We start from the raw sequence: 14469 nt of genomic DNA, 5'->3' as shown, positions 1-14469 counted from the left end.
ATCAGCAAAATTGCGCTAATTATTATCCTTGCTAGTCGATGTCTTATAACTAGATTTTCTCTATCTATCATCATGTATGTATGTATGTATGTATGTATGTATGTATGTATCTATCTATCTATCTATCTATCTATCTATCTCTATCTATCATCTATCTATCTCTGGCAAGAAGCTCCCTCTAGAGGCTCTGCGCCTTTTAGCGACGAAGGACGATCGGCGCTCCGCAAGGCGCGCTTCTCCCCGCCTCCTCCCCCGGGCAGGGCTCGGCTCAGGACTCGATTGCGGATGCCTGCGCCTGCGCCTGCGCGGCAGCTGGCGTCTTCCGGGCCGAGAGCGTCGAATCCCCCCCCACCGGCGTGCCGGGTGCGGCTGCGCGACCCCGCCCCCTTCCCGCCCCGCCCCGCGACGGCGCCTGCGCCTGCGCGACGTCGGACGGAGGGACGGAGGGACGGCCGGCCGCGCCATGGCGGACGAAGAGCTCGAGGCGCTGAGGAAGCAGAGGCTCGCGGAGCTGCAGGCCAAGCACGGGGTGAGCGGGGCGAGAGAGCGGGGCGGGCGGAGCGGGGCGGGCGGTTGGGCGGGGTTCCGTCGTCGCCGCCGCCCTCGCCCCCCACCCCCGGGGGCAGGGGCTCCCCGCTCTCCCCGGCAGCTCCGCGCGTGTGCGGCGGCGGCGGCGGCGTTGGGGGCGGAGTCCCCGGAGGCCCCGCCCGGCTCGCTCGCACCCCCAATCCCCGAGCCACGCCTCGGCCGCCGCCGTCGAACCCGGAGCCCCGGCGGTCTCGGGTCGGGTGTCGCTGGCCGGACGTCCGCGCTGCAGACCCCGGGTCTCTCTGAGCCTCCCCCCGGTCCCCGGGGAAGGAAGGAGGGAGCCGGAGCCGCCGCAGCCCGGGGATGGGGAGAGCAGCCGGCCGCCGTCGAGCCTCCCTCGGGGGCGGGCGCGTCCCTCTGGAGCCCGAGCCAGGGTCCCCCCTTCTCCAGGCAGCCTTCTGGTGGGCAGACGCAGGGCTCACGGTGCAGGGCCTCTGCGGGGAACGTGCGTGTGCGTGTGTGATGTGAGTGTTCTCGGAGATTCTATTAGATTGTGACTGCAGAAGCTCGTCCTGGGAAGGTCGGGGGAGGGAGGTTAGTTAGCCGGGCCCCCTTCCGTAATGTAATAAAACAGGACCTTGCAGATGGAAACCGGCTCCTTGGTTATTATTATTATTATTATTATCATTATTATTATTATTGTGAGGCCCGGTGCCCACTTTGAGCAGCCCTGTTACCGGATTGGGGGGAAAAGTGAAATAACACCGAATAAGCCCTTTTTTTTTTTTTTTTTTTTTTTTTTTGGTTTTTCGAGACAGGGTTTCTCTGTGGCTTTGGAGACTGTCCTGGAACTCGCCCTGTAGACCAGGCTGGTCTCGAACTCACAGAGATCCGCCTGCCTCTGCCTCCCGAGTGCTGGGATTAAAGGCGTGCGCCACCAACGCCCGGCCGAATAAGCCCTTTTTTGTTTGTTTTTGTTTTCATTGGTTTGTTATCTTGCTTTATTTCGAGGTAAGGGTTAGCCCAGGCTGGTAAGGGTTAGCCCAGGCTGGCGTTGTGACGCTGTGAGGTCCTCCTACCTCCCTCCCCTGCGGGCACCTTCTGTTTTTTTTTTCCCCCTCTCCTCTTTTGCCGCCTCCACTGACTAAAAGGTGGAATTGTCTTTTGTTTTCAGGACCCTGGTGATGCAGCCCAGCAGGAGACAAAGCAAAGGTATGGGTTTCCGGAAGGGTGGCCGCATTTTATCTCTTTTATTTAGTAGTTGTGATTGGTGTGTGACTGCTAATAGGTTTCCTTCCACGGTGAGTTGTCTAGTAAGTCCGTGTCGAGGGTAATTCCCTTCTTAGCATGATTCAGCAGATACCCATGGCGGTTCCCTTAATGCCTTGTTTCAGGGCTCTGCCTGATGCCTTTCTGCTACGCATCATAATAGAATTACTTCGAGGGGATTTCTAGACCCAGGGCCTCCCACTGAGTGTTCAGGAAGCATTAAGTTACACTGCCATTGAAGCACTTTCTCACAAGCACAAACATGTATTTGGTGTGCGAATACACCCTACTTTTGCCCCCGCCATCTCTTGGGCGTGTTTCGAATCTGAGCACCCAGTCAAGTGGCCCCTCGGCCCCCACTCCCTCTTCCCTGGTAGCGCAGATCCAGTTAGCACCCCGAAAAGGTCGAACCTCCAAGTCCACACTCTCAGAGGAGCTGGTTTCGTTTCCCTCTCCACTCGGGGTCCCTCATGAGGGGGTCTCATTCATTCTTGGAGTCTCAGCAGCTTGGGAGGCTGAGACAGGATCTCGTGTTCAAGGCCTGCTTGGGCAACTTAGCAAGAGCCTGTCTCAAGCTGGAAAATAAAAATAAAAAAGAGGGGCTGAGGATGTAGTATACAGGGTTAGAGCATTTCCATCGTCTGCAGAGCCCTGGGTTCGAGTACCAGCGTGGCAAAAACTGACCGATGTGTCTTATAACCCATAGCGTCTTAGTTAGATTCAGGAACTCCGAGAAAATGACCTAATACACTTTACGTCCAGTTCCCAAAGCCCTTGATAGTGGGCACAACCAACCCCAGCTGTCCTTTAATTCTGCCAGACCAAGTCTGCTGCCGTCTGCTTTGTGTAATAGGTTCGTTGGGTGGTTGTCTCCTATGTTGTAGAACATTGTTTTACGATGTGTTGCATCTGTTTATGCTGTGGCACATTGGCTTTAATGATGCAAAGATGTGTTGCATTCTTTTATGTTGCATTTGTTTAACTCTGTGAAGCTGCGTCACTTTGCTTGCCTGAACCACCTGATTGGTCTGATAAAGAGCAGGGCAGGAGAAAAGGACAGGCAGGGCTGGCAGGCAGAGACTAAATGGGAGGAGAATCTGAGAGGAGAGGATTAAGCAGTGAGAAGAGGAGGAGGACACTAAGGGCCAGCCGTCCAGTAAAGAAAGGTGTACAGAACAGAGAAAGATAAGAGCAGAGACACAGGAGATGGGATAATTTAAGGAAGAAAAGCTGCCTAGAAACAAACCAAGCTAAGGCTGGGTGTTGCTAAGTACCAATAAGACTCCGTGTGATGTATTTGCGAGCTGGGTGGTGAGCCCCTGAGGAGCCAAGAGAGCAAACCAGCCACCTCCTACTCAGAGACGTAGAGCAGAGTGAGGTGGCACAGTCCTGGGAGGCTGAGGGAGAAAGTTTGGCTACCTAGAGAATTCCGGGCCAGCCTGAGCTCTGTAAGTTTGAAAACAGTGTGCCACAGTTCCTACGTGAGTGTTTAGGAAGAAGCCAGAACGATTGCAGAGTTGGACTTTCACGGGGTCTGTTGGTTCTACCTGGGCCGCAGTTTTTCTCTTCAGAGTCTCCATAGGCCTCTGCATCCTCCCTAAAGAAAGTGCACTTGGTCTCTCTTAATTCCTAAGACTCCACTACAGGTGTGTAGCACGTGTCACACTGGGTACCCGATGGTTGTTGAACTGAAATACTACCCCGTGGAATAGTGTCCTGCCGCTCTGGTAGGTTTCCGCTCACAGAGCTGGCTCTTGGAAGGCAGTCTGTACAGTCTGTGAACCACAGGTGTCTCATAGCGACCTGCTGCTGGGTGGCTCATCAGGTAGGGGCACTGGCCACCCAGCCCGATGGTCTGAACTCGGTCCTCAGGACCCGCATGGCGAGAGGAGAACCGACACTCCCTGAAATTGTTGTCTAACATCCACATGTGTGCTGTGGTGTGTGCCCCCCAAGATAGATAAAATGTGAAGATTCTCTTAAAGAGGCATTGAGTAAATGACTTTGAATTCGGCGTGCCGACAGCTTAGTTCTAATCTTGTGTGACCTATGTTTTGTTGTAGGGAAACAGAAGTGAGAAACAGTATCTTAGCCCAAGTTCTGGATCAGTCAGCCCGGGCCAGGTGTAAGCATCTTCAATTTCCTTTATTCCCGTAAAGTTGGCTTGAGGTAACTGGATGGGTAGATGCATATGTGTAGTTATTGCTCTCATCAGAGTAAATGTTTAAAGTATTTGAAATACATTGCAAGAAGTATGACGTCCATAAATCTGGAAAGGGGTTGTGTAAAGAGAGGCTTTTTCCTTGAGAGAAGCCTTCCCACCAGCCTGGTTCCAGAGCCGCATCAGTCCCAAATAAACACACAGGAGGCTATATTAATTATGAAGCTGTTGGCCTTGCTTGTTTCTTACTGGCTAGCTCTGACGTAAGTAATTACCCCATAATTGTTAATCTAAGTATGTCTCTTACTGGAGAATAGTTCCGGGCTTCCTACCCCATGGCGTTACATCTTGACTCTCTTGTGTTTCTCCTTCCCAGAGTCCTCCTGGACTCCTAGTCCCACCTATCTAGATTCCTATTGGCCAGCAGTGCTTTATTGACAAAGGACATCCCCAACAGGGTTGTTATTACTGCCCTAACTACCTTTTGCCTGTTGGCAGACATGAACTTGTGAAGTACTTTGGAAGTGTCAGGATAGTTTTAAGGTATAATTAGTGCCTTTAGTCTTCACGCTTCTTTGTTTGCTGTTTTCTTTTTAGTAAGTAACTTAGCGCTTGTAAAGCCTGAAAAAACTAAAGCGGTAGAGAACTACCTCATACAGATGGCACGGTATGGACAACTGAGCGGGAAGGTAAGCGGGACTGCCCGAAGGAGCGTGCTGTCACCTGGTCTGCAAGCCCTGCTTTGGGGCTGGCCACTGCTCAGCGGGAACCGCGCTTGCTCTCTGCAGAGGCCTGGAGCTTCTTCTCAGTCCCGCTCCGCAGATGCAGGACGCTCCTGACTTCCACACGTGCGTGTGCTGCGTATAGAGACGCTGGGGCACACTACCCACACACGGCTCACACAGACACGGGCACACTACTCACACACGGCTCACACAGACACGGGCACACTACTCACACAATGCTCACACAGACACGGGCACACTACTCACACACGGCTCACACAGACACGGGCACACTACTCACACAATGCTCACACAGACACGGGCACACTACTCACACACACGGCTCACAGACACGGGCACACTACCCACACACACGGCTTACACAGACACGGGCACACTACTCACACACGGCTTACACAGACATGGGCACACTACTCACGGCTTACACAGACACGGGCACACTACCCACACACACGGCTTACACAGACACGGGCACACTACTCACACACGGCTTACACAGACACGGGCACACTACTCACGGCTTACACAGACATGGGAACACTACTCACACATGGCTCACACAGACACAGGCACACTACTCAAACACGGCTTACACAGACACGGGCACACTACTCACACACGGCTTACACAGACACGGGCACACTACTCACACAATGCTCACACAGACACGGGTACACTACTCACACACGGCTTACACAGACACGGGCACACTACTCACACATGGCTTACACAGACACGGGCACACTACTCAAGCACATGGCTCACATAGACGCGGGCACACTAATACATATGGCGTTTTAAAACTTAATAAGTCAGCTGCACCATGTAATTTCCATGTTTGAATATAGAATTCTTGCTGACTAAAGAAGTCTTAATTGGCCGGACGTTGGTGGTGCACGCCTTTAATCCCAGCACTCGGGAGGCAGAGGCAGGCGGATCTCTGTGAGTTCGAGACCAGCCTGGACTACCAAGCAAGTTCCAGGACAGCCTCCAAAGCCACAGAGAAACCCTGTCTCGAAAAACAAAAAACAAAAAAGAAGTCTTAATTGAGAGAGAATAATCACCCCCACTTGAGTGACAGTTACCTGTCCTAAAATGCTCAGCTTTCTACTCTCCTGGTGTTGTGTGGAATATTGTTTGTGCTAGTGTGACCCAGGGACTATTAGAGTCATCAGGCTTAAATTGTTCCTGCAGTGGAAATAGCAAGTTTGTCAATTTCAGTTAAATACCACCACCGTTTACAGAGGTGAGGCTTGTTTTGCACTTGTGAGGGGAGGTTGAGTCCTGGTGTGTCTGTGTGTCAGCGTGTCTGTGTGTCTGGCTGGATTGCCTGCCATGAGGATTACATCTGGGAAACCCAGTCTTCAAGCTTCAGTGGCCACACACACCAGTGTGCACGGGAGCTGGAAAGAACCAGCTTTCTTTTCTGAGGACGTTGTCTCTGGGGTGGTGTCGGTAGGCTGCCTGTCTGAGCCTGTGACCTTCCACACAGTGGCTGTCCTTGCCCTGCTAGCGTTGACAGCGGTGGCCTCAAACCCCCTGGCTGTCCCTCTGCTTCCCTCCTGATGAATCCCGGCACCTTGGAGAGACTTTACTGAGGTTGCTTAGAGATGCTGCTTGCTTTGAAACACTGTTCTTTCTGGTTACAGGTGTCAGAACAAGGTTTAATAGAAATACTTGAGAAAGTCAGCCAACAGACAGAAAAGAAGACAACAGTTAAAGTAAGTGCCCCGCGTGAAGGCAAGGTTGTGTCAGGCGTTGAGTGTGTGCCTGCCCAAGCAGTCAGCGGGCCTTGGAGCTGTGGACAGGGTCTGCAGTGTGGTTGGGAAGAGTCTGGCTATGTGGAGAGAGTAAATGGTAGATTCTTACTTCTCAAATTACCCCTCTCCACTTAGCAAGTCGTTCCAAAGGCACACACATAAAAGTCCCACTTGAGTAATTAAAGATGTTTTTCTCAGAAAATCTGAGGCTTTATAACGTGTCTGACATTCCTTTAATTTCCCTAGTTCAACAGAAGAAAAGTAATGGACTCGGATGAAGATGACGATTACTAAGAGGACATGCTTAGACAGCCTTACGGAGCAGTGTCTAGGGCAGTTACAACCTTTAAATGTTTACTTTGTTTATTATCTCTATATGCCTTTTGAAAAAATAAACTTGTTACTCAAACTAAAGCAGTTTGGGTGTTGCAGAATCATCAGGCAACTCACAAGAAGATCTGTGTTTTGGGTAATCGATCCCTTCCTTCCAAAAGCTTTTAAATGGCGGCAGTGCAAGTTTATCCATTGCAGCCAGGACATTAACGTGAGGCGGAGAATCGGAAGCTGTGCCAGCGTGCCTCAGCAGCGAGACATACATACAGCAAGGGAAAGAAAACCCCGGGCAACCGAATCAGCTTTAAGATCCGAGCACATCCAGCGTTCTTCAGACAAAACTTGCAAAAACAAGGAAGGACATGTCCTTTTCCTGCAGATAGCATTTCGATTTCCTAGCTTTTGATTTAATTTACTTTTCAGAGGTGTTGAGTTTCCATTATCCAACAAATACCACTCTGCTCCAAAACAACCAGAGTGTTACTTTTGCAGAGTAAGTAGGACACCCTGCGGTAACTATTGAACAGTGGCGTGTTTACAAGGAGTAGGCTGGAGTGATTGATGGTTGAGTGCCGACAAGCACAGGACACAAGTCTCTTCTCAGCACCGCGTTGGGCAGCTCACGACAGCCTGTACCTCCAGCTCCAGGGGATCAGACACCCGCCGGCCCCAGAAACCTACCATGAAGCCCCTTATAAGCACACGCACATACCTGATAAAAATAAATTCTAAAAAAAAATTGCAAATAACTGGATCATCAATTTGTGTTCAGGATTGCACCACCACAGTCGGAATCTACTGAAGGGTTCTGTGGGTGGTTTCATTGAGAGGGTTTTGTTGAATATATATTGGGTTTGCTGTTATTGTTACGTCTAAAGCTGGTCTCAACTCTCCCTTTAGCCGAGGACTACCTCAGGCTCATCATCTTCCTGCTTCTGTATTTCTGGTGCTGAGATTACATACGTGCACCGTCATACCTGGTCTGTGTGGTTCTGGGACTTGAACGCAGAACTTCATGAGTGCACAGCCTCAAATTCCCACTTACACTTTAAATTTGCTTTATGGCTCCTGGAGTGCTAGAAAAATCCCCGACATGTCTCTGCAAATTTTGTTACATGTTTCATTAAAGTTACCAGTCCTGATGGCTAATGGCTGAGGTGTGCTGAAGGACACTTGGGAATGGAAAGTGGGCTGTGTATACAGGGATGGGCCCTGACAACAGCTGTGTGGTTAGCCTCCAGGCACGGAGCAGCAAGTACTTGGAATTAGAGAGGTTTGAGCATTGCCAATTTTTAACAGCCATGTCAAGTTTCCCTTTTAAGTGGGGAAAGCTGACTGCAAAAACCCGCGGAACGATAGCGGGTGCACGCTGCTCCGCTCCTCCCTGCAGCGGCCAGCGAGGGGCGAGCCTGCACTAGCAGGCTGAAGCACTCCCCTCGGATGCCTGAGCCCGCCGCCTCTTTAGAATCTGGTAAGCCAGGGGGTCGGAGCCTGGGCAGCACAGCAGTAAAGTGGCTTGGTTAGAAATGAAATGGGGAGGGCTTGGAGGGACGGCTCCGCTGTGACGAGCACTGGCCGCTCTTCAGAGGACCCGCAGGGCACCTCACAGTCACCGAGAACCCCAGTCACAGGATCTGATGCATTCCCTCCTGTGCGGGCGCGTAGACAGAAAAGCCTTAAGCGGGAACGTGAAGCGTCAACCGACCCGACAGCAGCACACGGTTCTCATCCTCCTGTGTCAGGAGGGCTGCACTCATTCTTTCCTGGTCCCTGCGCTGCTGCAGGCCTGTGATCCCAGCTCACAGGCTGGGGGGGGCAGAAGCCCAAGGCCAGTGAGGCAACCTAAGTACCACCAGAAGTGTCGTTGCGGGCAGGCTTGAGATTTGTGTACACCACTGACCCTGAGCAGGTACACGCGATGGGCGACGACGGTCTGCTCTGAGTGACCTAGGCGCTCTGAGTGTCCCAGTGGCCTTGAATGCAGGAGCCCCTGCACCTACCCCGCGAGGATGCTTTCCACGAATCGCAGTGCTGTGCAGGACCATCCCGAGCCAGACCACACCCCATCTTCATCACATCGGCTGACCCACCCGCACCTACCCCACGAGGGTGCTTTCCACGGGTGCTGTGCAGGACCATCCGGAGCCAGACCACACCCCCATCTTCATCACATCGGCTGACCCACCCGCACCTACCCCGCGAGGATGCTTTCCACGCATCGCGGTGCTGTGCAGGACCATCCCGAGCCAGACCACACCCCCATCTTCATCACATCGGCTGACCCACCCGCACCTACCCCACGAGGATGCTTTCCACGCATCGCGGTGCTGTGCAGGACCATCCTGAGCCAGACCACACCCCCATCTTCATCACATCAGCTGACCCACCCGCAAAAGATCATCGCAGCTGGGCGTGCTGAGGGATGGGGGCGAGGAGGGGGACAATCGTGGGACCCCGAGCTGAATGTGCGCCTCCTCTTCCTCCAGCCTCCTCGGAGGGGCTAGTGTGTAGACAGAGTCGGGGAAAGACTAGGGAAGGGAGCGCCGTCTACACGGGCAGGGGCCCTCAGGCTGGCTACTATACTTCCGTGTGATGACTCTTAAGGCTTCCCACCCACTGCTCTGAAAGGAGGCCCAGGGAGGAAATGCCACAGCAGGCTTGCAAAAGGGTGGCTGAGAAACTGCACAGCAAAATTAAAAAAAAAAAAAAAAACTTGCATGCCATGCTCAAGAATCATAAAGTTTACTGTTTTCTTTTCCATCATTTGGCACATATCCAAGGCACATTAGAAAATTAGAAATCATAAATTACTTTGTAGAAAAATAATCAGCCCCTCCTATACATCGGCGAGTTTCTCCAAGAATGTGCACAAAATCACTTCCTCTCTACAAAGTCCTTTGGAAACTGACTCGGGATGAACCCATGTTTGCGACTTTAGGGTCAGGAACATAAAAAAATAACAGAATCTATAGAAAGTTATAAAAAGGAATCAATGGCAACGAATCCTCAACGTAAAACTCCGACCTGGCTTGTGCTGTAAGCTTGGAATTTGAATCGAAAGACCTAAGATGTGCCAAAGCTGCTCTCCAGTACCCGTCTGTCAGTCTGTCAGTGGGAAGGCCGGTCAGCAGGAACTGCCGCAGGCGCGCACACGGTGACCAGAGTCGCTCTGTCGCTGGGGAAGTGGCGGCCAACTTTCCCCACACGTGTGGTGTAGAACGAGGCAGGGTGGCATTCAGGCACTTCCCAGTTCAAGTGTTTGCAGGTTCCATTTCTTCACCCCACCAGGATGCTGCTCTGCCTGGCGCCCGTTTCCACAGGACCGACGAGGCTTCTGGGACTTCTCCCGGACACGGGCAACCTGCTAGCCTAGGATTTGCCGGCTTCTCCTCGCCACAGCCAGCCAGCACCTTCCAGCCAAAGGAGGGCGGTCAGAATGTGATGGTGAAGCCTCTGCCCACAACCAGGAAATCCGCATACCAAGACGAAGGGGCCCGTTCATTCCCTACTATTCCTTTTCAAGTGTGTTGGTTAGCTTCGAGGAGGAGAGAGGGTGGTAAATCCGAGGGACAGTCTCTCCAGCTGGTTACTGAAAAGCATACTCAGCTCTAAGCTGTATTCGTGCTCACCTTCCTACTGCAAACTCGCGTGTCGGTAGCAGATATACCAACCCTTACTGCTAGGACCGAGAGACACTAGCCTCTTGGGTGGTCAGGTGGCCAGCCACCTCTGGGGCCTGGGGTACGGCCGCGTCATTGACTGTATGCCTGCGGACCATCCGCCTGTGTCCAGGAGCAGCCTGCCTCGGCACAGGCCTCTCTGGGAGCCCCTTGTTTCCTTCCTCAGAAGCCTGACATCCGCTCCGGTCTGATGACGGGTCATCCGGAATTCCCGAGACTCTCTGCTCCTCCGGCTGAGGGGAAGATAAGAAACCGAGGTTATGGCTGTAACGCGTCTTCAACCACCACAGTAGACTCAGCTTTGCCCGAGGGTGCCAGACAAGGCAGAGAACCCCACGGGCAGTGACAATTCGACGTCCCTGTGGAGACAGCACTTGTCATGCTCCATGCGTCACACAAAGTGCTTTCTGAGTCTCCAATCAGTATGTGCTGCTGCTTCTCCAGCAAGGAAACCTCACAGTAAGGACACCCTACTGTCACACAGCAAGGGCAGAATGCACTCAGCAAGACATTACAGTCCCTGCTCCTGGGTGTGTCCTGCGAAATCAAATTCTGTCACACAAATCCCGTGCTGGGATTAGAGGCGCGTGTGCCACCAACTCTTGTCCAGAGCTGTAATTTAAAGTTTACTCATTAAGGCCACACTCTTGTCTGCTCCAATGTGGAGGCTTAGTTTTAACTGTTGCTAATTCTTTCACTGAAGGAGAGAGTGAAATGATGAGTTTTGAGAAATGTTTATTGTGGATTTTTGTTTTGTGTTTTTCAAGACAGGGTTTCTCCCTGTAACAGCCTTGGCTGTCCTGGAACTCACTCTGTAGACCAGGCTGGCCTCGAACTCACAGAGATCCGCCTGTCTCTGCCTCCAGAGTGCTGGGACTAAAAGCATGTGCCACCACTGCCCGGCTCTGAATTGCTTTTTAATAAGCCCTTACCACGTAATCACTCACCTCCCGCAGAGACCCTCCAGTAAGATCAGGCACACTCCTATCCCTTCCCATAGTTTCCCGTGAAGTTCTTTCCCTAAAATGCAAAAAGTATTAATCCAAAAAAAAAAAAAAAAAGGTAAACATCTGGGTAATGGTACAAAGCCTTCTGCTGGCCACAAGATGGCAGCATTGCATGCATAGTTTAAAGCTGTATGTATCCCAACATCCCCTGGACGCTAACCCCGAGTCCAAAGTCAACTTGAACTAATTACTCACTGGAACTGCCCCCCAGGGTTAGTGAGGCAAAACTGTCTCCTAAAAGGCTCTTCTGGCAGATCATACATTCTGGGATTCCCTGTGTGTGGGGAGGAAACAGTAAAACACATGAAAAATTTGTAAGTCAAGGGAACTTTAAAACTGCAGCACATGCTGGCCTGTGGTGGCGCAAACCTTTAATCCCAGCACTTGGGAGGCAGAGGCAGGCGGGTCTCTGTGAGTTCGAGTGCTTGCCATGGAAGAATGAAGACCTGAGTTCCGGCCCCGGAACCAAAGGCTCAGTGAGTGGTCAGAGCACTGGCTGCTCTTCCACGGGAGCCTGGTTTGGTTCCCAGTGGTCACTCCAGTTCCAGGGCATCTGAGACCCTCGTGTCTAGTCTCCAAGCACACCCAGTACACAGACACAGATGCAGGCCAGGTGTGGTGCTGCATGCTTGCAATGTTAGCATCGGGGAAGCAGAGGCAGGTAGAGTCCTTCCTTAATGGCCAGCCAGCCTAGCCTACTCCAGAGCTCCAGACTAGTGGGAAACTCTCTGAAATACAAGCTGGGCGGCTCCTGAGGAATGACCCCCAGGACTGATCTCCTGTCCTACCCCCCCCGTCTCTCTGTCTGTCTGTCTGTCTGTCTGTCTGTCTGTCTGTCTGTCTGTCTCTCTCTCGCACATTCCCTCTCTAAAATGCACCAGCTACTCGTGAACTTCCAGCTGGACCCAGGTAGAGAGTTTAGAAGCACTTACACTTCTTCCTGATCTCAACGGTCACACCTTCCCTGTGGTCCGCCTCAGTGACATTGTCTAAGGACGCCACGCAACTCGGCACAACCTGCAGCAGCTCCATTATCTTTGAACCCTGCAGTGTGGAGGAGGGAATGGCATTAAGTAAGTTTAGTGTTTTCTCAGCAGACCGTTACCTCGGGTTTCCATCTAGTTATAATACACTGGCGTGACTGAGCCCTCTCCCCAAGAATGCTCTGAAGCAATGCGAACACATCCAGGCTCCGCCCGGCGCCCGCTGTCTCAGCGCTTGGGACTGAGACCCTAACCCTAACAATAAACCTAACCCTAACCCTAACACTCTAACCCTAACCCTAACCCTAATGCCAGAGAGCAGCCTGAGCTCAGGAGTGTGAGCCTGGGGGCAACAGTGGAGAAGCTCCGGCCTTCCCTAGGAGCCCCCCCCCCCCCTGCCTGCACTGAGACCTCCGTGCACAGCTGGGGTCAGCACAGAGGGCTGTCACACTATGCGGCTACCAGCAGGCTGCTCGGGAGCCACTGCCCAACCCATAATAGAACATACTCTGAGAAAGTTCTAAACGGGAAGTCAAGTGTCACCCGTTAAGTAATATCAACCCTCACCCATACTTCAGTCCGTTCAAGGACAGCCAAAATTCATCACCTTCCACCCAACACACCTTCCTGAAGTACATTCCATCTCTAGACCAAGACAATAAGAGGCAGTATTTGCAAGGTTTTTTTTTCCTTTTGAGGTGCTAGGGATGTTAACCAGGACCTTGCATTCCCAGCCCCTCACTGGGGAATTCTAGGCAGGGACTCTACGACTGAGCCACACCCCAGCCCCTCACTGAGGGATTCTAGGCAGGGGCTCTACCACTGAGCCATGCTCCCAGTCCCTCACTAGGGGATTCTAGGCAGGTGTTTTACCACTGAGTCATGCCTCTACCCTTAAAATTAAATAGACCTATAATTAGGTTGAATTTATAGTGACTTTAACATCTCTGTTGGGGTCGATCAACAACCAAGCAGTTGTCCTTTTGGAGTTCAAAGCCAAGATTTCCCCTGGAGACAGGAACGGAGGAAAGCAACTGTCTTTTCCCATGACTGACTGGAGAGAGTGGTACGGTGGGGATCCAAATCCTCTCAGAATCCGAGGGGTTGAAATCCACAAATTAAAGCTTTCCATGGTGCTACAGGGCTGGCAAACCCAGAGTGGCGTCTAACCTGCCACCGCCCAGATGTGACAGCGTCTGTGTACGCTAGATCAAGGTGCCTAACAGCGGCCACCGATGCACACACACACCCCACCTCACTTGGGCCTCTGGAACTACCCCGGAAAGAACGAGCACCGGCACCTTGAGCATGCCCGACCAGGTGACAGTGGCTAGCACCCAGCCCTGCCAGTGGACGTGTGACGTGCTCACTCAGCACAGGACGCCAAGGACCTCACATCTGGTTTGGACGCAAGGGACCCACAACATGATTGGGGGGCGCTCGCGCGGGGCGCGTGGGGCCGCCTCCGTGCACAAGCACTGTGTCACCTGCTCCGCACAGTCCACAGCGGTGCACTGCCTCTTGTTCAGGACGTCGGCAGATGCCCCGTGAAACAGGAGCAGCTCCACCACCAAGGAATGCCTTCCCATCACGGCCTCGTGCAGGGCTGTGTTGCCTTTGTCGTTGGAAGCATCGATGGAGGCCCCGTGCTAGAAGAGACGGGGGATGCAGAATCCATGAGACTGCTCACCCGCAAGATTGCTTTGCAGAAAAAATGTTACTTATTGGCTCAAGTGCGTGTGTGCCACGGCACGCGTATGGAGGTCAGAAAACAAGTCTTTGGGAGCTGGTCTCTGTCTCTCTCTCTCCTCTCTTTGTCTCTCTCTCTCTCTCTCTCTCTCTCTCCTCTCTGTCTGTCTATGTCTCTCTGTCTCTCTGTCTCTCTCTGTCTGTCTGTCTGTCTGTCTGTCTGTCTCTCTCTCTCTCTCTCTCTCTCTCTCTCTCTCTCTCTCTCTCCCCCTCTCTCTCCTCTCTGTCTCTCTCTGTCTCTGTCTCTCTCTCT

General features: G+C 52.4%; 2 protein-coding genes across 3 annotated transcripts in view; one reads left to right on the top strand and one right to left on the bottom strand.

Moving 5' to 3' along the window:
- Nucleotides 1-383: 383 nt before the first annotated feature.
- On the top strand, nucleotides 384-7946 carry Pdcd5 (programmed cell death 5). 2 transcript variants are annotated; one of them, XM_040735543.1, is made up of 6 exons: nucleotides 384-529; nucleotides 1703-1740; nucleotides 3861-3922; nucleotides 4556-4647; nucleotides 6354-6425; nucleotides 6711-7946. In XM_040735543.1, exons 1-6 carry the CDS (start codon nucleotides 464-466, stop codon nucleotides 6756-6758), a joined length of 378 nt encoding a protein of 125 aa, XP_040591477.1. In that variant the 5' UTR covers nucleotides 384-463; the 3' UTR covers nucleotides 6759-7946. The 2 variants fall into 2 exon arrangements, with proteins under 2 accessions (XP_040591477.1, XP_040591478.1); XM_040735544.1 differs by lacking the exon at nucleotides 384-529 and adding an exon at nucleotides 1143-1190.
- A 1577-nt stretch (nucleotides 7947-9523) lies between these two features.
- Ankrd27 (ankyrin repeat domain 27) overlaps nucleotides 9524-14469 on the bottom strand; it is a 46861-nt gene continuing 41915 nt past the window's right edge. Inside the window, 5 exon segments of the mRNA XM_040735541.1 lie at nucleotides 9524-10710; nucleotides 11425-11497; nucleotides 11680-11758; nucleotides 12417-12528; nucleotides 13955-14116. Of these exon segments, the coding sequence (XP_040591475.1) occupies nucleotides 10477-10710; nucleotides 11425-11497; nucleotides 11680-11758; nucleotides 12417-12528; nucleotides 13955-14116 (660 nt within the window). The 3' untranslated portion in view covers nucleotides 9524-10476.

This window comes from Mesocricetus auratus, unplaced genomic scaffold, assembly GCF_017639785.1.
Source record: "Mesocricetus auratus isolate SY011 unplaced genomic scaffold, BCM_Maur_2.0 Super-Scaffold_100046, whole genome shotgun sequence".
Classification (NCBI taxonomy): Eukaryota; Metazoa; Chordata; class Mammalia; order Rodentia; family Cricetidae; genus Mesocricetus; species Mesocricetus auratus.
This window is presented reverse-complemented; position numbering and strand designations above follow the sequence as displayed.

What these genes read in the sequence shown, in the direction of transcription:
- Pdcd5 (XM_040735543.1), top strand. Translation starts at nt 464, where the DNA reads ATGGCGGACGAAGAGCTCGAGGCGCTGAGGAAGCAGAGGCTCGCGGAG. An exon ending in CAGCAGGAGACAAAGCAAAG is followed by an intron (nt 1,741 to 3,860) that starts GTATGGGTTTCC and finishes GTTTTGTTGTAG; the next exon opens with GGAAACAGAAGTGAGAAACA. An exon ending in TCAGTCAGCCCGGGCCAGGT is followed by an intron (nt 3,923 to 4,555) that starts GTAAGCATCTTC and finishes TTTTCTTTTTAG; the next exon opens with TAAGTAACTTAGCGCTTGTA.